Source organism: Seriola aureovittata, chromosome 15, assembly GCF_021018895.1.
Source record: "Seriola aureovittata isolate HTS-2021-v1 ecotype China chromosome 15, ASM2101889v1, whole genome shotgun sequence".
In the NCBI taxonomy this organism is placed as follows: Eukaryota; Metazoa; Chordata; class Actinopteri; order Carangiformes; family Carangidae; genus Seriola; species Seriola aureovittata.
Genome location: NC_079378.1, coordinates 7,378,010 through 7,400,336, shown reverse-complemented (window position 1 = coordinate 7,400,336; position 22,327 = coordinate 7,378,010). Strand labels below are relative to the sequence as shown.

The window sequence follows — 22,327 nt, the reverse complement described above, 5'->3', positions numbered from 1 at the left end:
TTTGTAGTTTTAAAAAAGGCCCAAGCTGTTATAGACACAGTTGTTTTGCTGGTTCTTTACTGTATCTACCTGTCAAATCTCACCTCGTCTTCCTCTCTTGTCTTTATCTTTGCCCTGCTTTTCTCCAGCCTGACCCAGGTAACTATACGTCTCCGTGACAGGAATGTTATATATGGAGGAGCGTGTCTCAGCAGGTTGGCGTTGCTTGTATTGAAATGTTTGAGTAAAATTAAGATGCATCCATCATCACTGCAATGTAGGACAGTGTAACATCTGAGGGGCGGTGGGTGAAGTTTATCAAGTTCCTGCAGGAAAGATGATTTATGAAGCTCATTCATAATGTATCAGTTTGACTCATGAAGTGTGTTTTTATGAATTGGCAGCCTCATAGTTCAACTGATGCTGCATGGTTTAACAGTAATTTGTATTTCACATACAGGGGAGAAAAGGTATTTTACAGGGTCAGTTCACCCAAGAACATAGTGATACTTTCAATGGCATTTGGTTTGTGCTCTTTTTGTTCCCTAAACTCGCTATAAAAAACATTTGCACAGTCATAAACCACAGATGTTGTTTTGAAACTGTCCATCTCCAAGGAGAGATCTTTGAATATCATCTTGTTATACTGAGACTGCTGCAAACTTACTGTACCATTGCTGAGCCCCTTTGTGTTTAGATGAATTATATCCAATATCTTTATTCTCAGCAAATCCGTCTGAAGCTTTTTAGATACTTTGATGTCACTTGGAAAAAGTTTTATTGTGTTTGTGTGTGAAGAGACATCACAGAAAGCAGAAATACTGTACTCTTAACTCTTATTCCACCTTGACCACATCTCTTCTCCCCAAGACCTTGAGGGTCAAACACGCCTCAACAGGCAGAATCATCCTCAGTGTTAACGTACAAATAGCAGGTCTTTACTCCTGACCAAAGACATTCCCTCCGAAACATGAAATTCAATGTTTGCTGGCAAACTTGAGGAATTCCACAGTCCGTCGACAGCTTTGTAAGGACCATAAGTCATTTCGTGTTGATTAAGGCTCACAGACGGCTTTGCTGTAGTTACAGAAAGCATGAAATGAGAGTTTCACAGAGGATAAGAGCAAGTTTAGAGCATTACCTCATGTGTTGTCAAGGAATGTGCTTCCAAGGTGAAAAACCCTTTGCCTCGAGCCATATTATACAGCAACGATTGAAAAGGAGGAATGGGGTGGGCGAGAGCTGCACGACAGACCTCAAACCTTTTAATCAAAGTCCGTAAGACTAATGTACGTGCAGCTATTTAATCTGGTTCATCACTTCCATAACAGAATGTTGTATCTGCTTTGACTGCATCTTTTCTTCTCTCTTACACATATGCTTGCATTTTCATGGAAATTAACACTCTTGCTCCATGCACATACACACACACACACACACACACGCACACATACACATACACACACACACACGCACATATAGCACAAACACCTGCCTGTGGAGCTCCCTGTTTTCTTGCTGAGGTAATGTAGGAGGGAAAAGCATTCCTCAGCCCTTTCTTCTTCTCTCCTCCCCTCACAGCATTTCATGTCTTTTCAGACATAAACTCACTCTTTCTGTCTTATCTGTGTCATGCAGCTTACAAGCACTGAATCGCCTCAGCTGGATATTTGTGTCCCTCCCGCTTTCTTCAGGCTGCTGCGCTGGATGTGTTCTCGGATGATACAGCTTCTGTACAAAAACATCTGGTATGTTGAAATATGAATTCTGTGTTTCTTTAAAACTTCCTATAGAATATTTTTGTCAAGAAAATGTTCAACATGACAAATGCCCCTTTTATGTTAATTAAATAATTATTGGCATTAATTGAATAACAGTTACCATGTGACTGTACAGTAATATTTCTCCACAGACTGGCTGACACATGGCCTGGGAACAAACATCTCTTTGTTTGCGAGTGTGTACTATGAAGCTCTTGTAGGAAAGGACTCGTATGTTTTTTACACACACATGCCGTCTGAGCTGCAGAGTTATAGAATTGTCCAGGATTTTAAAACCCACCACTGTGTGTTTGAACGACAAAGAAAACATGTCAGGCAAGGAAAGGGTGTGTTGGCTGCGGCCAAAAATATCCACCAGGAAAAAACAATGTGTTTGAGCAAAATGCATTTTGTCAAAAAAAAAAAAAAAAAAAACTGTGACAGCTACAGAGTGGTGCGCTGTGCGGTTGTTATGAAGACGAACTTTGTTGACTTTGGCGTGAGCCAATCACATTGACATTTGTGGTTTTTCTGGCCCAAAAAATTATATACAGTACAAACTAGAGCATCACTATTTCAAAATAATGGAAAAATTACAATTAAGATTACATTACATTAAAATCATTAAAAACATTTTTCGTTTATGTTTTGCATCATAAATATATTTTTCTTTACAATTTATACTTTATACTTTAGCAAATTCAGTATAATGAGCTATTTTTTTTTTTTACAAATTTATTTTAAACTTTACTGCATCTAACGACAGTAGAGTTGAAACCCTGCAGTAGATTGTTAAACTGGAGTACAGAGCCACATCTCACTGCCCAGAGGTCTATATGTTTAGAGACAAGAATGATTGATTTAATGGATAGATAAATCTGCCTAAGCAGTAATTTAATCCTTCTTAAGCAACACACTTGAATCCAGGCTATTTACCCATTTACCACGAACACTGGATTATACATGCATATATTCTTTAGTGTGCATGTGTGAACATTAATCAATTTGTCCAAATTTACATTGGGTCTCTTTCTGTCTCTCCTTCTCACTCCAGCTCAGACATCAAAGGAATTTTCTGGGGGATTCAAATATGGGCCAAAGTGTAAAATATTAACCACTCATAGCTTCATTTTAGCAGCTGCCTGATTGATCAATTCATCAGGCTCAACATTAGAAATACAGAAAAGAACTTCCGGATGAGGACTGGTTCCCTCGTAATGCATGAAGGCCCAGTAGCTGCACTGCCTGTTCAGCAGCAGCCTGACAGGCATATTTACCCCCAGGCTGTGGGTGACCCTCTGGATGACCTCCAAGGTCAAGTTCCCCTCCTGATCCAAAGCTCCAACAACCACAGAGGAAGCATGTCTGAACCTGTTCCTCTGCTAAGTTGCGCTTTAGATCCTGTGGCCCGTCATGCTCAAAGATGGACGGAGCTGGAGACGGACAGCTGCTCCTCTTGTGATACAACTAAGCCTGATTTCAAGCAGAATGGACACTGTGGAAGCAGCCAGAGCTCAGACAAGGCTCCTGGAAGAGGTCAGGACATGGAGGTGTCACAGGGTGACGGAGCTGCTGTTGGCAGTAAATCTCAGATGGAGGCACATTGTGGAGCCACACTACCTCAGCAACAAGAAGGGAGCCCCACAGAGACCTCCTGTCCTGATGAGTTGCTTCCTGCCTCTTTACCAGCTCTGGATAAAAGTAGCCAAAGCCATCTGCCAGCGTCTGTGGATGCATCAGAGGACTGCTCATTGGATCTGCTCAGAATAGTAAAGCACCACCCGAGCGCCATTGTGTTCTGCGATTATAAAAACCAGGCGAGCTTTGCCAGTGGCAGCTCTGATGGTGGGGAGTCCTCCTCATCCAACACTGAAGAGGGAGAGGATGACGATGATGATGAGGATGAGGATGATGTTTTTCAGGAGACATTACAATATAAGGAATTCCTGGTCAGCCGTCGCCGTAGGAACTTGAGCAGGAACAGGAAGTGCTTGAGGAAGAGACAGGATGCCCAGCCTAACAGCTCTGCTGCATCTGGCTGGCAAAAGCCCACCGACAAGGGCAAACAGGAGTTCACAGGTAGCCAGGAGGAAGAGGAGAACAATGGCAAACAGGTAAGAAAAACAAGACAGGAGCAGTGTGATAACACAGACAAAGAAGTCTTATTCATTGTGTAGAACTGCCAGGCAAAGCACTTAAGTGGCTGCATGTCTGTGTTACAGATTGGCCGGTTTCACAGCTGGACATCTGTCTTGTCATTGTAGGAAAAGCACAGGTTTTTACATTAATGATTCAGGTTTCCCAGTAAGCCATGACGGTGTGAGCCAGCAGCGCGCTCAATATCAGTGATTTTATTATTGACACCTGTGCTTTTCTCACTGCCACATGCCAAGTATGTAAAAAAAAAAATCCAATTCTGCAAAACCCTCCCTGCACCACCAGAGGGCAGCAATGTCAAATTGTTTCATTTGTTTTGATCAGCATGAGCTTGTTGTGAAGGTTTTTTTTTTTCTTTTTTTCTGCTATCTACTGAATAGCAGATGGTCTCCAAATACCAAATCACAGCTATGACGTCTTTGCTGAAATGAATTTACCCGACTTAGCAGGATATTTTTCCTTTTTGCAGACATGGTCACAATGTCCCTGGTTCTGACTGGGCATCTCATAATTATCCTATTCTCATATTCTCCTCATGTTTCCTATATGTCTCTACTGTTGGTCTGTTGCAGGAGCTGTAATCCAGTGCAGACACCCTCTTGTTTTCTTACATAATACATATTATGCTGCTAAATGTGGAGATAATAGCTTCAGTATCATTTGAATTCTTTGCTATATGAGTAAACTGTGTGTTTATATGTTGAAAAAAAAGCAGTACCTGAACAAGAGGGAATATTTTGGCAGAGATACCCTCAATCATAAATTCCTCTCATTTCTTTTTTTCTCCTGGCCCACGCTGGTATCTCCACCTCCCAGCATGCACTTCACCAGCGGGCATCGTTTAGTCTGAGCGTGCCCCCTGACTGTGTTCTCACACCTGTCAGTGCAGCCCTCAGCCTCTGGCACGTTCCCATAACGGTCCTCTGGCACTCTGCACACTGTTCTCCCTCTCCTTGGACTGAAATGAAAGGATTTGTTCTCCCCGTGCTCCTTTTGTGATGTCGTTCTCAGAGTTTGACCAAGTAGCTTTTAAAGTCACTTATGGACAGGCTTAGGCCAATGCTCATTTGAATACCTGTTAAGTCAAAGAGGCCCCTTTGTGCCTCCGCATTCTTGGAATATCTTGGCTCGGGCACTTTCGTCACACTCCTCGATGTGGGTTAACAACTTTGCCAAATGAAATAATTTGAAGAATTTGGAGTAAGAAACAAGTTATTAAACAGCATTTAAAGTGAAATGAGGCTTAGGATCTTGGCTGTACTGCTAGAGTCTCATCTCATGACAGTTTCTCTGTCATGTCCCAGATCTGTAGCTTTCAGCCCTGCTCACTGGGTGTTTGGCCACATTACTGTAAAACCAAGTCAGCTTTTCATCAAATCAAAAAAAATGTTACAGAAAATTGATTATTTTTTTCTTACTTGAGTATGATATGTTATAATAGTTGAATAAAGGCATGACTAGGGCATCTTAAAGGGTTGTCCTCTTATTTCCATGTGATGTGGTATAGTTAGCCTCATAACAGGAATGTGCCACATGATTCTCTGGATTTGGAAATCATCAGAATTAGTTATACATATTTTGGCAAATGTCTATTATATATTCGCAGCTTTATAACAGGCAGTACGACTGGAGAATTCCTGTTTTGATGTTTAAATCCAGTTGATGATTGTGTTTGAGGTTCTGGAGGCAGAAAACAGCTAACCCTCAAATGACAGAATAGAGTTTTGAGTGGAAGCTGGTTTAATCCTGCTTCAGACTTGGACCAGGTTGCTGATTTGATTTGTCAGTTTTAGTTCTTACCTATAGTCTTGACCGTCTTTGAACTCGGTCTTTAACATGTCTTGGACTGGACTTAAAGGTCCCATATAGTATAAAGTGAGATGTCCATGTCTTTTTGGTTATAAAGCAGGTCTATGTTCTATATTAATACTGTGAAAGTATCAAAGTGCTCAGTCTACAGAGAAATGCACGCAGCTTGTATTCAGAAACTGAACCTTAAAATGAGGCGTCTGGACTTTTGTAAATTTGTGATGTCACAACAAAGCAGTCAATGCCCTCAGTCATGTCCCAAGCTCAGCCCATCCAGCCCCACCATCCAACCTCACAGGATTTGGTTTGTCTTGAGTATATACCTGAAATCTGCTATATTTTTATTTATTCACTCAGAAAACAGTCGGCCAATCAGAGAGCCTCTCCTCCGATTGGCTCGCCGACCTGTTACTATAGAGCTCCAGAGAAAAGCCTGAGAGAGGAGATGTAAAACTACATTGAGATGGTCTTTGGTTCTTAAAACAACAAATATATCTTCTTATGGATCAACACTTCAAATAAAACACAGGGAAAGTGTAAAATAAGGGACCTTTAAATGGTGCTGACAGTGGCTGCTGCTGCTTTCAAGATCACAAAGAGTGAGAATACTGAGTAAATTATTTCACCTGGATTCAGCTGAAGGAAAAACTCTGTCATTCTTGGTAAATTCTACACATATTCTTTTCCATGTTTCCTCTCCTCTGTAGAACAAGATGTCAACGTAATTATTAGTTTCACTTCAGAGCACTAATAGACTGAGGGTACACTTCTTTAGCTATTCATACTGAGATGCATCACGATAATAGGCGCCCCAGCCTGTCCAAGACACTTCAGACAAATAATGAAATGCTCTTGAAGCGTAGATACAGTGATGCATTAAGAGCTCTATCCTCTGTAAACACTTTAGACTGAAGCCTATTAACATTTCATGAACTTTGAGAGCACTGTGCTGTCAAAACTGAATGTGTGCAAGTGTGTGTCTGTGTGTGTGTACGCAGTGGTGTGCACTTGTGTTCACATTTGCACATTTACTTGCAGCTCTCTCTCTCTCTCTCTCTGTGTTTGCGAGTGTTCATGTTTGCAGTCACTCGTGCCACTGAAAAGCCTCCACTCCCCATGTTCTCCCCTGGCCCCGGCTCTGTCCCCCATAGTGAGGGTAAAAATAGCACCCTGCTGCACATAGGCAGCCTTCTGTGTTCCTGTGTGTAGGAATCTGGAGATGTGGGGGCTGTAACGCACAGGAAATGGCTTCACTGCCAAAGCCGTTACTGCAGATATTTTTTAAACTGGTCAACATGATGGGGTTTTGGGAATAGGAGTGGACAGAAGGGTGTGTTTGTGTGTGTGAGTGGGTGGGTTGGTGGGTGGGTGTGGGTGAGGGCATGCTTGTGTGTATGCATGTATGTGTGTGAGTGAGGGGGCTGTTTTTGGACTTCAAGCTCCTCAAAGGGGCCCTATGTGCTGCTATCAGCCACTGGGACTCTGGGATTGGCAGCACATAGGGCCTAGAGACAAAGCAGTTTGTTCATTTCCTGGAAGGCCAGTGAACAAGTGTTTCAGTCAGAGTCCACGACCAATGGGTGGAGAGGGAAAGAGAGGGAAAGCGAGGGTTTAGGTATGTGCATAGCTATGACATGGACAGTTACAACAGATTTACATGACGTACATTGGGTACGTTGCTGTTTTTAAATGTAGCAAATGGCAGCTTATTCTTCACTAGCTGCTATCTTTATCCATATGCTGTATATTTTTCTCGTCTCTTCTCTTCTTGCTCTACAATAATCTCATTGAGAAGGTATCACCCCCTCCTCCACAGTGTAGGGTACACTGTGTACCCCTAGGCAGGCTGAAAAAGCCCAATGTTCATCTGCAAGGAGCCTGCAGGCAATGAAGGGTGGAGTAGGTGGATGGGGAAGAGGAGTGTGTGTGTGTGTGTGTGTGTGTGTGTGTGTGTGTGTGTGTGTGTGTGTGTGTGTGTGTGTGTGTGTGTGTGTGTGTGTGTGTGTGTGTGTGTGTGTGTGTGTGTGTGGAGTGAGGTTCAGCAGATCCCTCTCTCTCAGCACACATGAAAGGCCTTGGTGCAAGGTGTTAACAGAGTTTCCCCTTGAGCCATATTTACCTGCGTCTGTGTCTCTTGACCCGTACGTTCAGGCTGCTGCGTGTGACTCCATGACCCTGCTGATGAACAAGTTGGATCAGCTCAGTGAGGGGATCCGAGAAGTCCGAAGCGCTGATTCCTCCCACCCGGACGAGGCCTGCGCTGAGCAGGAGCAACAGAGCACCGTGGTGAGTAAAGCACAGTTGACCTGAAGGATAAAAAATAGTGATAAAAAATTAAGATTTAAAAAAAGGTTGAAGGAACAATTAACAGACAATCACAAAGATGATGTATACAGATATCATATGTAAGGTTCCTTAAGTTAAGTATAATTTGAAAAGAAGACAACATGAATTGGACAGTTTTTGAACTTTTTGACGAGCAAATGCATTGACCCACCTTCTGAGTAACCAATACAAATATTTTATGACCATTACTCAAAGGGGATTAATCATACCTAAATGGGGAATCATAGCTTAATGAAATTAAGTTTTTAAATGTGAAAACTGTATGTATATTAATTTAGAAAAAAGTTAGTTAATTTTATACAAATATAATTATAGACGAGTGTGATTTAGAACTTCCTTATGAGTTGCTATAACATAATTAATCACCACTTGAAAACCAAATGAAAATCTCGTAGGACCTCCACATGAGTCGATCAGACAGTTAGAGTGGCTGTCTGACGTGCTGCTGTCAGTTTTAACTGAGGGCACCTTACGTTTAGAAATCACATAAAAGGATTGCATGAAATTTGAATTAGAATCAAAAATGAATGATGTCTATTATATAGTTTTGATCAGACTGCAGAACAGTCTAATGAAAGTACCAGAGTGCCTTTATTTTCAGCCATACTGTATGTTGGCTACTCACACACCAGCAAAATTTACCATCAAGTCAAACAGCGTACCACACACATGTTGGACAGAGAGCCTACTCAGGAGAATGGGTTGCTAGGCTTGCAGTCTCTCCCACTATTTAATATGGGGTGGATTCATTAAGAAGAACAGTTTGGATGGTTTCCAGGCCTGTTGTTTTTCTGCCATTAAAGCCTTTCATAAATCAGGTAGTTTCTGATTCGTCTGGCATCCATCTGGAAATAAGCGCTGAGCTTATTCCAGCATATTATTATTTAAAGGTGTATTTAACATAACTTCTGGAGGAGAAACAGTCTGGAGATGGCTGCTGTGCTGTGCTCCTCTGTTCTCCTCTCACAGGGCATTCCAGCTGCCTCATTATGCTTACCAAGTGTAAATCTGGTAACCTCAAATAGCTCTTAAACCAACAGCACAGAAGTTTAGGAATTCGTATAAAAAGACTGTATTTAATCAAGCTAATCTTAATCAAACTGTCTGGCAAGCCAGAAAAACAGCCATAAAATAGACATGCTTAGCTGTGTGTATCACATTCTCTGTATTTTTATGTCACAGTAAAGTACTTTTTTTTTTCTTTTTTTTTTTTTGTTGCAGTAAGCCATCATGGTAAAATACACAATACAGCACAATATGATGATGAATGAAAAGGAAAATCAATAAAAATGACCAGAGGAGGAGAAGAGCAGCAGAGAGACCATTTATTCCAAAAATGTCAAATATTTATGGGGTAATTAAGATTAAATGATCTCAGCCCAGAAGAGTAAGACAGCAGCAGCAGAAGCAGGAGAAAGCTTTTCTTCTTTGGCAGTAGAAGACATTCAGGGTTGGGTGCAGGGCAGAGTGATAAGGAATTAAGATTTGTTTGAATTCACCAGTAGTGAAATATCAGAAGTTGCTCTTAAACACCCTCAAGATAGTCTGTTTAAATACAGTAACAAAGAAGTTTCAGTCAGAGGAAGCTTAACATATAACAACTCTTTAAATAACACAATCGTTCCAAACAATGTTTCTGATTGTCTTTTAATTCTTTCCTCACTCACTGCACTCAGATCAGACAACATCCTTTAACCACGCCTTTCATTATGCTAATTACATTTTTAAATAAAAGTGAATTCTTTTGTCATTCAGATGTAATGTCTGTCTGTCAGCTTTCAACTTTGGTCTAGACTGAAATATCTCCACAGCTCTTGGGTGGATCCCTGTGACATTTTGCACAGACGGACATGGTTCCCAGACAATTAATCATCATGATGTGATCATCTGATTCTTCCTCTAGCGCCACCATGATGTTCGCGTGTGAGGGTTTTAGGGAAATGTCTCAATATCTCAACAAATAGTGGATGGATTATCATGAAATTTGGTCCATACATTCATGCCTCCTTCTGGATAAATAACTTTAGCGACCCCTTAACTTTTCATCTAAAATTTCAATTTATATGACCTAAAAAAAACTTTTCCATCAGCCTCTGCTGTACTTTGTGATAATTAGTGCTAGACAGAGATAGATAGATAGATAGATAGATAGATAGATAGATAGATAGATAGATAGATAGATAGATAGATAGATAGATAGATAGATTGGACATGGTAAACATTAGCCTATACCTGCTAAACATCAACATTATTCTGAGCATGTTAGCATGCTAATGTTTAGCATTGATTTGGCTCAAAGCAACACTGTGCTTCAGTACAGCCTCTCAATGCCACCAACATGGCTGCAGACTCCAAGTCTCCTCTGTTACATGGACTTTCCACTGTGGGAATTTTCTCCATTAAATTCCTATTAGTTGAATGAGAACAAATGGAACAGAACACTTATTAATTAAAAGTAGCAAATAGGGAAATACAGTTCAGATGAGACATTCACTAAGTTTCAGTTTGAACTGCACTTTGTTTTGGAGACACAGTGTCCTTCATGTTGTTATCTAACTGTGACCGCACAGTTAGGAAATTAGCCACAGCACCATGCCATCTCTGTGATGGAAATGCTCTACAGGGTCAGAGAGGGAGCTTTCTACACAGGGAAGCATTGTATGTATGTGATGAAGGGAAAATGTGTCTCTCCACGCCTGCATTTGTGGATTGGATTCTTGGTTGAGAAAAAAAAGCATGCTGTTTACAGAAATTAATGCCATTCCTCCTTCACTTTCAGTTACACACACACACACACACACTCACATTTGCACACATATCCATGTTATCAGCTCAGTGTGGGACGGGAGGGGAAAGCGGGAAGCGCAACGAGCGCTGAAGTGGGTACAGTAGTTGAGTCATGAGGTCAAGCCGGGACGGACTTTCCAATGTTGCTACTGAGCTGACATACAGAGGGGACGAGGATGGTCAGAGATGATAAGGATTTTTCTGAATGAGAGGAGGGCAGGCACGTCCATCGTCAGCAGTGTCTTATATCGTCAAACAATCCCCACATACACCAGCTCCAGCTACACCAGCTAGATACTCCACAGAAACCACACAGAGATACAGGGAGCTGCTGAAGAGGCAGGTGACATGAAGACAGGGACTGGGGTAAGAGACTGAAGGAGACACAGCCGCATAGAGACCGTAACTAAAGACACTGCGGTGTGTGTTGAATTAGCATAAAAGCATTCATTTTGAGAGACAGCTGCAGCTAATATAAGACAACAGAAGAATGAACAGCAGCAACAGATGGAGACTGATGTTCTTACAGCTGTCACAGTTTCTTACATAGTGAAAGTAAATAAATTCAAGATGTTCTGTTTGTATTTTCATGACCACTTGGCAACTTCATCTGCTGAGTAAAGATCACGCCTCCAGAAGAGATCCTGAGTGAAACTCATGGTCACGTAGATTTTGTCAGATCGAGAATGAACTTTCAATCTCAGCGTCTCATGTGGGATTCGTAGGATCACATTTGACTAATTCTCCTCCGTCCTCCCAGCAGGGTGCTCCCGCTGTGAGCAGGATGGCGAGCCGAGCCCTGAGCCAGGATCAGGGAGCCATCAGAGCTTCAGACATACCTGAACCACTCACCAGACGGCGCTCGCGACCTCTGACCCGCAGCAGACCTCTGACCCGTTCGTCCCTCTCGTCCCCTACACACCTCCATGCTCGACGGACCAGGGTGAGCCACACTGCGCCTCTGTGTGTGTTAGCCGTTTAGCTAGCTGTATGTTTGTAGTGGCCTTCAGTATATGTGGTCGCTGCTTCCTGGTTATCCCTCTATACACATTATAGATAAGATGGTAGAAAGCTGTTTGGAAGGAAACAATTGCGCATTCATTTGTCAAAAAACTTTTTGTGTCCTGATTCTTTGTTTAATCACAAATGCAGTTGCACTACAGTCTCCTGCACTTTCTCCTGTGGGAAACCACTGTGGCCCAGAGTTTACTTAGATCACCATTACAAGCAGATATGATGGTATCTGCAATGTACCTCAGTTTGATCAGCTCACAGATTGAGTTCAAACCTGAAGTCTTGGCCGCTGTTAACTAAGTCTTTAGAAACAACGTGCACGTTGGTTTGGAGCTAAACCAGCGTCTAACACTTTGCAGCTGACCAGGCAGACAGGAGCTTCAGAGGCATGTCTGATTGATATAAGTTGATCAGTTGATCGTCTGAGGAAATGTTTTGATGTCTACCAAACTCAATTTGAAACGTCTTCTGAAGGCTCAGACCTGTTTTGTGCAGTGTGATTGTGGTCAGCGATCTGTTGTTTTTTCAGGCGTACTATGCTGAAAGGAATGAGCATTTTATTTTTGCCTTGTCAGAGCTGCTTCTCTCTTCCTAAACATGTGGATCTCTCATTCCCCTTTGCACTGCCTTGTTATATTTCATGTCTGTCCTATGCTCTTTCCAGGAAAGTAGGTGTTTTCTTCATTTTCTCTTTTGACTTTTTCTTTAAAAACCTCAGTTTACTTCCTTCCTTTCGTCTGTCATCGTCCTCCCTTTCCCTTGGCTCCTGTACAGTCTGCATGTTTCCTGCTGTTGTGTAAATAAGGTGAAAGTAAAGGGATGTGGCAGCTCAGTATTACGCAAGGTCACCTTTTTCTGAGTCAGCACTATGGCAAACAACAAAAACCACCTCAAATAAAAAAACAAACAAAAAAACACAGACAACAGTCAGACAGATGACGGGAGGTAAAGAGCAAGAAAATGGGGAAATTAGTTTAATTGGTGACAGGGTTCAAAAGTCCACCAATCATGTTTTATCAAGAATGAATACACTTTGGAACTGACCTTGGAAAAAGTAGATTGATCAACCAATCCCAGCTCACATGGCCTTCATCAGCATGGAGTTTTGTCACTTGTCCTGGATCTGCTGTCATGCAAACTCAGGAGCTGTTAGCGCTTCTAAGGCTTCTCGTCCACGTTGTCTTAAAAGTTATGTTCATTTCTGATCTTGCAAATAGTAGTTTGACAAAACGTGTTACTGAAAACACTGGGAAAACAGAGTAAGTGGACGTTGAGTTGAGATAGTTTTGCCAGACCATAAAAATAATATCTATATGTACGATATATATCAGGAGCATTTCATTATTAAAACATTTAATTTTCATCCTCAAAACAGAAAGAAAAAGAAAAGAAAAGTTCAAACCAAACCAAACAAACATGAAACAAACGTGGATGTTCTCAAAGACCGACCGTGCTGGGAAAAGTGTGGAGCCAGCTCTCTTTGTTTCTCAATAGAGGCGTAGTAGTAAAGGCTCACTGTTCTGCTTCCACAAGAGATGGCATGCCTCTGCAGAGTATAGTGGAACATGCCTTTGGTTGGTGTGTAGTTGGTCCTGAAGTGTCAGAATTATTGGTCCTGTGTGTGTGTGTGTGTGTGTGTGTGTGTGTGTGTGTGTGTGTGTGTGTGTGTGTGTGTGTGTGTGTGTGTGTGTGTGTGTGTGTGTGTGTGTGTGTGTGTGTGTGTGTGTGTGTGTGTGTGTGTGTGTGTGTGTGTGTGTGTGTGTGTGTGTGTGGGTAGGTAGAGAGAGCAGCAGGGGCCGTGGGATCAGACTGATGCTAAGGAGTGGGTTTATTTTTCGCCTAACCGTGACTGATAAAGTACAGCTGTCCAAACTGACATGGACGCACACACACACGCACACACACGTAGATACGTAGCTGATTCTCAGCTCCAAATTTAGACCACATTTTGTGTTACAGGAATTTGTAAAAGAATTGCAGTAATTCAGCAGCAGCAACATTTTTTTAATATTGTTGTCCTTGTTTTCTTATTTGTCACCGTGTGTAATGAATGTTTCGCTGTTCAGTTTTCATATTGTCACTTCACAAGAGCAACATTCAGATCAAAGACTGAGCGTGGACTTATAGGAAGATGTAGTGTGTTTGTATAATCCAGCAGCATGAAGTATTTGCTACTTGTGCACCTTCAGGCTTTCAGTGGGATGGGAAGATTAGATGTGTAAACGATGAGGCTGTCATGTCTATACAGTGTTAGGAACTGACAGATGGGGAGTTTAACTGGAGACTGAGACATTTTCGAAGGATGTGACCTTTTCTTTTGTTTTCCTCTGGTGAGATCTTTGCTATTTTACAGCCGCTGTTTGCTGAACCTCTCTATTATCCTGGACCAATGATGTTCACAGTCGGAGTCCGTCAGCGCTGCTGCAGTGGTTACCTTTAGTTGACTAAAAGTTGAAACCCAACTAACAGCGCAGATGACTCTCCACAGATACTGTGGTGGTAATTTTAGGGCTGTGTCTGCTTAAATATTGATACAAAATGAAAGATTTATGAGAGTGAGATATTTTGTCATTTCCTGCTATTTAAAAGAACGGCTTAAAATTAACACCGGAAGTTTCAGACTTGTGAAACTAAATGTAAATCATTCAACTTTTTGTCCTTTTTCAACCTTGAAATGACAGGTGATAGTTTGTGTGGTAATTTACGGCGTACACTATGACCTTGAGGTAAACCTGTGTGCATCATGCAGAGTTTCCTGCGCAATTGCGAAACTAAAGGTGGCTCGTTTGGTAAAGCCCAAGCTTCTTTGTAAGGATGTGGGGTTTTTCCTGTGACAGTGGCAGCATTCATGATGCCAAATCTGTGCTGGGATAATGTTTCATACACAGGTTAGGAAATTAATCTGGCCCAGACATAAATTCCCTGATCTTTGTCAGTTCCTGTGATCATGAGGAGTACATCACAAACACACATACATTTAAAAAGTCCCAGAGTCCAGAGTCTATAAGCTTCAATTTCCTGTGTAGTTTTAAGTCATGTGGTTGTTGCTGGTGGATTTTACTGTTCTCAACCTTATTGTCCTTCACTCTTTTTTCTTCTACCCTTGTTATTTATTTATTTATTTTTACCTCAGTTAGCACCATCTATTTTGATTGACCTTTTCTGTTGCGTCCTCTTTTTCTCCTTCTCATCTTTCCAAACCAGCTCACAGACTCTCAAGAGGACGAACAAACACACACACATAGACACAAACACACACACACACACATGCAATATCCTTTCCAATTTCCTCTAATTTAATCGCATCATTTATTATGATTTAAGTTGTTTTTCCAGAGGGAGCTTCAGCCTCATTCATCAAGCGGATGTCACCCAGTTAAACAAAATAATATTCACATGTATTTTTTTCTCTTCTTTTGATTCCAGTGAATCTGGTTGATAGTGCAACAAATAAGCCGTTTGGGTCTTGATAGGTTTTCATATGATCGAGCGAGATGAACACTCATGAAATCTGTTTCTGTTGGTTGAACCAGATTTAGAATTTGAGTCATTTTCCCAGTGTAGCTGCGTATGAGGGAAACTGAGTCATTGTCTTTGGCGAATATTGAGTTTACATTCTCCAAAACTCGAGTCTTTGTGTTCATGTATATTTTATTGCTTTTATTTTGCTACTCACTGTGTTTTCCTTTTCTTCCTCTCTCTCTTTTTTCATTTCAGGCGGCTGCAAGGATCACCAGTGGATCAGCAGGTATGATAACCCTTAAGTGAAAGTGTGTGTGTGTGTGTGTGTGTGTGTATTTGTGTGACAGGGGAGGTTTGTGTTCATTCACTATCCTTTCTGTTGGATTGTTTGCATTCCCACTTTGGGATAAAACCGGACTTCTGGGAATGTCTCCCACAGGATTCCTAGCCTGAACGTCAAACCTCAACCACCCAGAAGTAATGATATAGTGTTTCTACTATAACACACACACACACACACACACACATACACACACAGCCTCGCCTGGACACATACACAACATGTGCATATTCAGGTGCATAAACACAGATATTTGGGTGAGTTCATACAAAAAAAAACAAACAAAAAATAATAATAATATGAACGCCCACAAACGCTTTGTGCTTTGAAGTCATGACTCGGTGGAATTCGTTGATAACACACAGAAGCTTATCTTCTCCTTCACCAGAACAAAAACAAAGCTCTTCTGATTGAAAATATCAGTCATGTTAAACGGAACATTAATATAATGTTTCCCCTCTGGTCCTGATTTTTTTTTTTTTTTTTTGTCTTTACTCTCTTTTCCTTCTGGGACTCAAGTTCCCAGACACTGTGATAGAAGAGTCTGAGAAGATGATTAATGAGTCCAACTCTGACCCCCTGTCCATATCTCCTATCCTCAGAGTGTGTCCCTTTTGATTGACATGCACAGGCGTCATGGCGACTGTAGTTAAGTGCAACCTGGGGAGATGTCTTGGCGACAGGCTTGCATTCACTGCGTTGCCGGATTGTTTATTTTTGTATGTTTTGTCTGCGTGTTTGTGTGTGTGTGTGTGTGTGTGTGTGTGTGTGTGTGTGTGTGTGTGTGTGTGTGTGTGTGTACATGCCGTAACAGTTGGGGTGTCTCCGATGTTGCACCATCTTCAACAAGGGTCACATTACTGTCAACGGGAGTCCACGGAGGAGAGGTGCAGTAGGAGGGTGATTGGGGGGGTAATGAGGCCCCAGAGAGCTGCAGGGAGGTCAGAGGTGATGCCGTCTGTGGCATACGATGAGAGTGAGAGTGTGTGTGTGTGTGTGTGTGTGTGTGTGTGTGTGTGTACGTGCCCTAGAGTAAGACATGTTGCATCCGAACACGACAGCGCTCAGGGAGGAGTGTAGATTAGTTTCAGTGTTTGGGCTCTCGTGCTTCAGGTTTGTTTTCTCACTTGAGCGTGTTTATTTTCTCCTCTGATATGAGGAAACACTTTGGCTGTTTGACAGGAATCCCGTCTAATCAATCAGTGTTTGTCGGCCTGTGTGGTCTGTGTCTTCGCTGCAAAGCGACAAGATATGATATGCACATATCTGTGCTCACATAGTTGACATTCACTCCGCTGTCTGCCAGATAAACGTGGAATCCATACCTGTTCTCTGCACGGGGGTCTTCTTATTCTTATCTGACTGTATTTTTCTAATCACATATCTTTGATGTGTTTCTTTAGTGTGCCTTTTTTTTCTTGAACATGTGTGTGTGTGTGTGTGAAAGGGAATTCATGCCGAGACGGTATTTGGTTTATAAAACGAATCTGCCCTCAGGCCACTGAGGAAAATGTTTTAATCCCTGCAAAGATGAAAGGATTTATTTTCAATACTTTTTTTTTTTCTGGAGAATTAATGTGTAATAACAGATGAGTATTTTTGTATAGATGCTTAAGCGCTTTATTTGATCTCAAGTTTGTTTGTATTTCAATGATCTCTTAATCTGAGAGGTCACCCCCACGGTGCCTGTGCTGTTTTACCTCAGTCATACTGCACAATTCACAAAAAGGCTTACGACAATTTACTTCGCCTGCTTGATTTGGCTGCTCTGTTGAATGACCTGTCAAACATCTGTGGTGCCTCATTAGTTCTACATTCAGTCCTCATTTACTCTCCAAGTCAGGTTATTATTGTCCAACAGGGATAAAGGAAAAATGTCTTTCCTTACCAAATCAGCAAAGGTAAATCTGACTAGATTAACTTCTGCGTAAGATTCATATGGTTATGCTTTTTACTAAACACGCAACTGAGGGGGTTGGTGTTCTTGTATTTTGTGGAACATTTGTAAGTAATGAAAACCTGATGTACCTAGAACCTCAGGAGATTGTATGATCCCAGGTTGAGGCCTCACCCTCGTGATTTAGGACCCACCTTTAATAGTATGATTCGACCTAAATCGCTATGGAAAAAAAAGAAAATCACTTGCTCCATAACATGTAAAAAGTAATTTTTCACTGTCAGGGAACAAAGCAGCTGCTACTGAACACACTGGAAAGTATTTGTACTTGTGTCATGAGTAGGAGATATACAATATGATGCCTTCCTGGTTGTTACACATAGTGAACAGGACCAGCAGTGAGATGCTGCAGACAAAGGACTCACCTAAAATAACCTGGAGCCACATGCGCTGCAAGCAGATGACTAATGTTTTTTACACAGTATATCATAACTATAGTTTTCTGTAGTGAGCAGAGGCTGCTGTATGCTGCAGTAGGATCTGAGTCATGTACCAAGTGGCTACTAACTCGACTTTGACTTTGAGAGCAAATCATCTCTGTGTTTTTCTCTGAATACTTTGAATATTAAATTTCGAATGAATGTGACAGCAGCCAATCACAGTGCTCAAGCTGGAGGGAAAGACAAAGCGGTGTCGAAACACTCAACAAATCAATGAAGGTGCTCTGAAATAATACAAATGTGCAGGGTATGGAGCACTGGGTTTAGGGCTTGGACTTGGAGCTTTGCTCCTCTTTACTTGGGACACGACTCGGACCTCAATGGCCGAGAGTTGATACTGTGTTTGCAGTTTAACACATGTACATTCGCTTTTAAAGCTCTGAGACTTTGCTAGATTTCATTATTGGGTCTTTTGAATCCGGCGTGAATTCCAGCTCTCCATGTTTTCAGACGAGCTAGATGAGTGCACTACAGTACTACTGCTGTGGTGAACTTTACCACTCGCAGATATTTTAGATGTTGTGCTGCTATTTTAGAACAGCTGGTAAGCTACAAATGACCTTGGCCTGAACTAAACACACACATTCTTAACATTTTCACTCAAGTCCAGGATTATAAAAAAACATATAATCCGTCAGAATTTACACATTATTAGAAAGTGCTCGGGGAGGCTGCAGCTAATCTCGACCTATGGCCCGTGGATCCTTTTAGTGTGTCCCTTGCATGTCTGTAATATGTTTTTAATATGTTGGACTGGAGGGATTCAGCTGATATATGGCTCCGGCAGGCTTCTGACGCACATTTTCCTCGAGGCAGCATCATGCTGACATTTAACGTCCATTTAATGTCCGTCTCTCATTTTAGTGGAGTCACACACTTCCTTGATTTTCGTCTTTTTAACTTGTGCCCAAATTGACAGAGGTTTCAGTCTGTCCATGTGTAACTGTGAATGTGTGTGTGTGTGTGTGTGTGTGTGTGTGTGTGTGTGTGTGTGTGTATATGTGTGTGTGACTGTGTGAAGAAAACCTCTACTGTTGCTGCTGTGTGTTATTCATAAGATACCTGACACAGAAAAGCAGTTGGCTCAGTGATTAACTGTCAATAAATCTTTATAACTTAATCATGGTGACTTGTTGGTGTTAACGTGTGTGTGTGTGTGTGTGTGTGTGTGTGTGTTTGTGTGTATGCATTGTGTGTGTTTGTAGTTGTGATGTAGACCCACCAGATTGCATACATTAAAGATTTGTGATGCTCGGAGGGTCCTTATTAACTCAGTGTGTGTGTGTGTGTGTGTGTGTGTGTGTGTGTGTGTGTGTGTGTGTGGTAAATATTGCAGCAGTGCTTTAACAAGTCTGGAAGTGGATTTGGCTGTAGTCCCAGTCTCTCCCTCTGTTTCTTCCTTCACATCTCCCTTTTCATTTTTCCTCTGTCTTTCTGCCCTCTGCTGTCTCTTCTGACCATTCAAACTGTAACTCGACCCGCACTGTGATTTGTTTTTTTGTTTTTTTGTTTCCATGTCTATTTTCCACCTTGATTTGTTTCACGGTAGCTGTTTGCTGTATTCCAGTCTGTGTGATACTTAAACCTCACTATGAATCCTTTGTGTCGCTCGCATGTGGAAAGAACATGCGACAAGACTTGTAAATGCATCAGTACACAAAGTCAACACATATTTACTGTTGAAACTTTGACTTTACACCAAAGTCCCAAACCAGCATCTTGCTGAAACCTCGTTTTGGTAGAAAAGTTTTCATACACCTGTTTGGTTCCTTCTTATTTTGAATTTGCACAGAAAGAAACTGAGTATAAATAACAGAAATGTGAAAAAATTTATTGATGATCAATTTGATTTATCATTAACTTAATTATCAGAATAAAACAGCAACAAATGAAGTCCAGCTTTTATCACGGAGTTATTTGCTGAGGGAACACGTGCAGTCATTTGTAAAGTTTTTAAAGGACAGGTTCACAGTTTTCCAACTCTGTCTTAAATCAACAGTCAGGTGCCAATATGTAATGTTGTAATGTAATCTTTCCTCTTGTTCATTCTGGCCATTAAACTGCTCCTTCCTAACGTACTCATGTGGTCCTGCGCTCACAGTTTTCCTGTGCAGTGACGGGCTCTTTCTTTTACCTGTGTTATTACTGAGACGCCACAAGCTGTAAACGCAACAATGACATATTATTATCTTGATTTTTTTGGTGAACTTGTTAGCAAACAGTTTCCGGTTTACACACTCAGCAGACACGGAAAAACTTTAGCATTCCTGGCTGATATTCACTCTCATTTTAGCTCCGCTTTGGTTTCCTCCAAGTCCTGGGGTAAATATCTGTCACTCTTTTACTGCTCAACGCTGCACTATGTTCAGCAGCTAGTTGCTAACTTTGTCTGTCTGCTGTTTAGTGCTGAGCAGGTCAGGTACAGTGGTTAATCTGTGCTGTTTTTGACATCTGCTGTGTCGGGAAATAATGCTGATGAGAGCTGTGAGATTGAACCAAAACAGTGAAATTATGGGTCATAAAACCAAAACAAAGAGCTGAAAGACGGTAAAATTCTCCGTCGAGCTAATGGAAACTGCTGAGTCGGGTGACAAATCTCTGTGGGGTTGTAAATCATTTGATCCATTATTTGTGTGAAAATATTAATTATAGAAGCTTTAAGTGTTTTTCTTATCATTTAGCCTGTTTTAGACAACACAGCACCTGCACGGCAAAGAGGACGACCACGCACACCATTCACCTCCGAGGCCGTATTGTGCAGCAGTGAAGCAGAGTAGAAAGATACTGTGAGTGGAGTTCCACTTTGTTACAATAATTACTCTTCAGTCTTTATGCTCCACTATAATTACACACTACACTAATGTTTGTGATAATGGCTGCCATGTTCAAGTTAATCGTTATATAGAGAGCATTATAATGATAGTTTGATTGTAGCAAAAACACCATTATGTTTGGCATCTCTTAAGCACCACTAATGTGCACATGAGACTCTACCGCTTTGTGCGCTTGTGTGTGTGTGCGTGTGTTGGCATGTGTGTTTGGCGACACATGCATGAGTGCATATCTGTGTATTGCCTGTACACACGTGTGTTTGTGTGTGGTCCTGCACGGAGAAGAGGCTGGAGGAAGGAAGTCGGTCTTTGAGGATTTTCTTACTGAAATGCTTATTTTAACAGCTAAAAACCTCGCTATACGTACATCGCTCCTAAGTGCCTTTAAAATGAGACACTCAGCAACAAGGCCTCCTATCAGCATGTGATCTGCACCCCCGTGACCTGTGGAGTTTCCTCCGTGTCCATTAGCTATTGTTTCCCCTCCCCGGTCCTGCCCCAGGTCCTCCTGCTTCCATACCCACAGCCCACAGCCCCGTAGCCCTCTGCGCTCGCCTTTCAGACCCCCCCTTCTGTCTCCAAATGCGATGTCTACCCTTCCCCATTCAGCTCCGTGCTTCATACCTCAGGCTGTGTCTGCTCTCCACATCCCTGCTTTCCTTTCCTCTGTTTCCCATCCGTATCATCTCTCCTCTTGGGTCCTCAGGCGGAGACCTTTGCTTTGTGTCCTCTGGCCTCAGGCTGGCCACAGTGATAGCCATCTCCCGCTGTAGGGCCGTGCAGTGTCCTGAGCAGGAGGTGGACGATGTCAGCAGACTTATCTTCACGGGCTTGACAAGGAAAGTTGTTGTTGTTGTTGTTATTGCCAAGTGTGAGGGGACTGACACTCTGAATTAGCTCCTGACCCACTTTCCTCCTGGCCCATTTTTCCTAAGGATTGACACGAGCAGCATTCCTCACCGGCTCGTGCAGAAATATTGACACAGACGTTGATGCTGTTGGATTCAAGTCCATGTGAACAACATCGCCGTGATGTTGCTGTTTTAGTTTAGTCCCTTTTTTTTTTCTTTTCGATGACACATGAGAAGCATATGGATCCTACAAATAATAAAAACATGCATTATTTTTTCATTCTGCTGTACTTAAGTGAATCCTGCTGATCAGATTCAAATGTCAGGCAGGAAAATCTGAATCTTTTCCACTCAGGCATTCTCCTTCTCCCACTGGAAAATCAAATGTGTTCTAGCTTTGAACAAAAAAGGACTTCACGTCGTTGTTGCTTTAGTTTTCGTCTTAATTTGCGTTTGCCTCTTTTCTGATCTCGCGCGTCTCTCCCTCCTCATTTCCTCTCTTGTCGAGTCTTCGCTGGCTTTGCTTTTGCTTTTGCAAGGAACCCCCCGTCAATCACTTTGTCTCCCTGATGTATCAAAGTCAAGGGTGAAGTG

At 41.9% G+C, this 22,327-nt stretch overlaps 1 protein-coding gene across 1 annotated transcript; it reads left to right on the top strand.

Moving 5' to 3' along the window:
* Positions 1–1,414: 1,414 nt before the first annotated feature.
* LOC130182772 (uncharacterized) lies at positions 1,415–21,779 on the top strand. Its single transcript, XM_056397916.1, has 6 exons — positions 1,415–1,727; positions 2,794–3,853; positions 7,857–7,991; positions 11,599–11,781; positions 15,570–15,600; positions 21,589–21,779. The coding sequence occupies exons 2-6, from the start codon at positions 2,936–2,938 to the stop codon at positions 21,777–21,779; spliced, it is 1,458 nt and encodes a 485-aa protein (XP_056253891.1). The 5' UTR covers positions 1,415–1,727; positions 2,794–2,935.
* Positions 21,780–22,327: the final 548 nt, after the last annotated feature.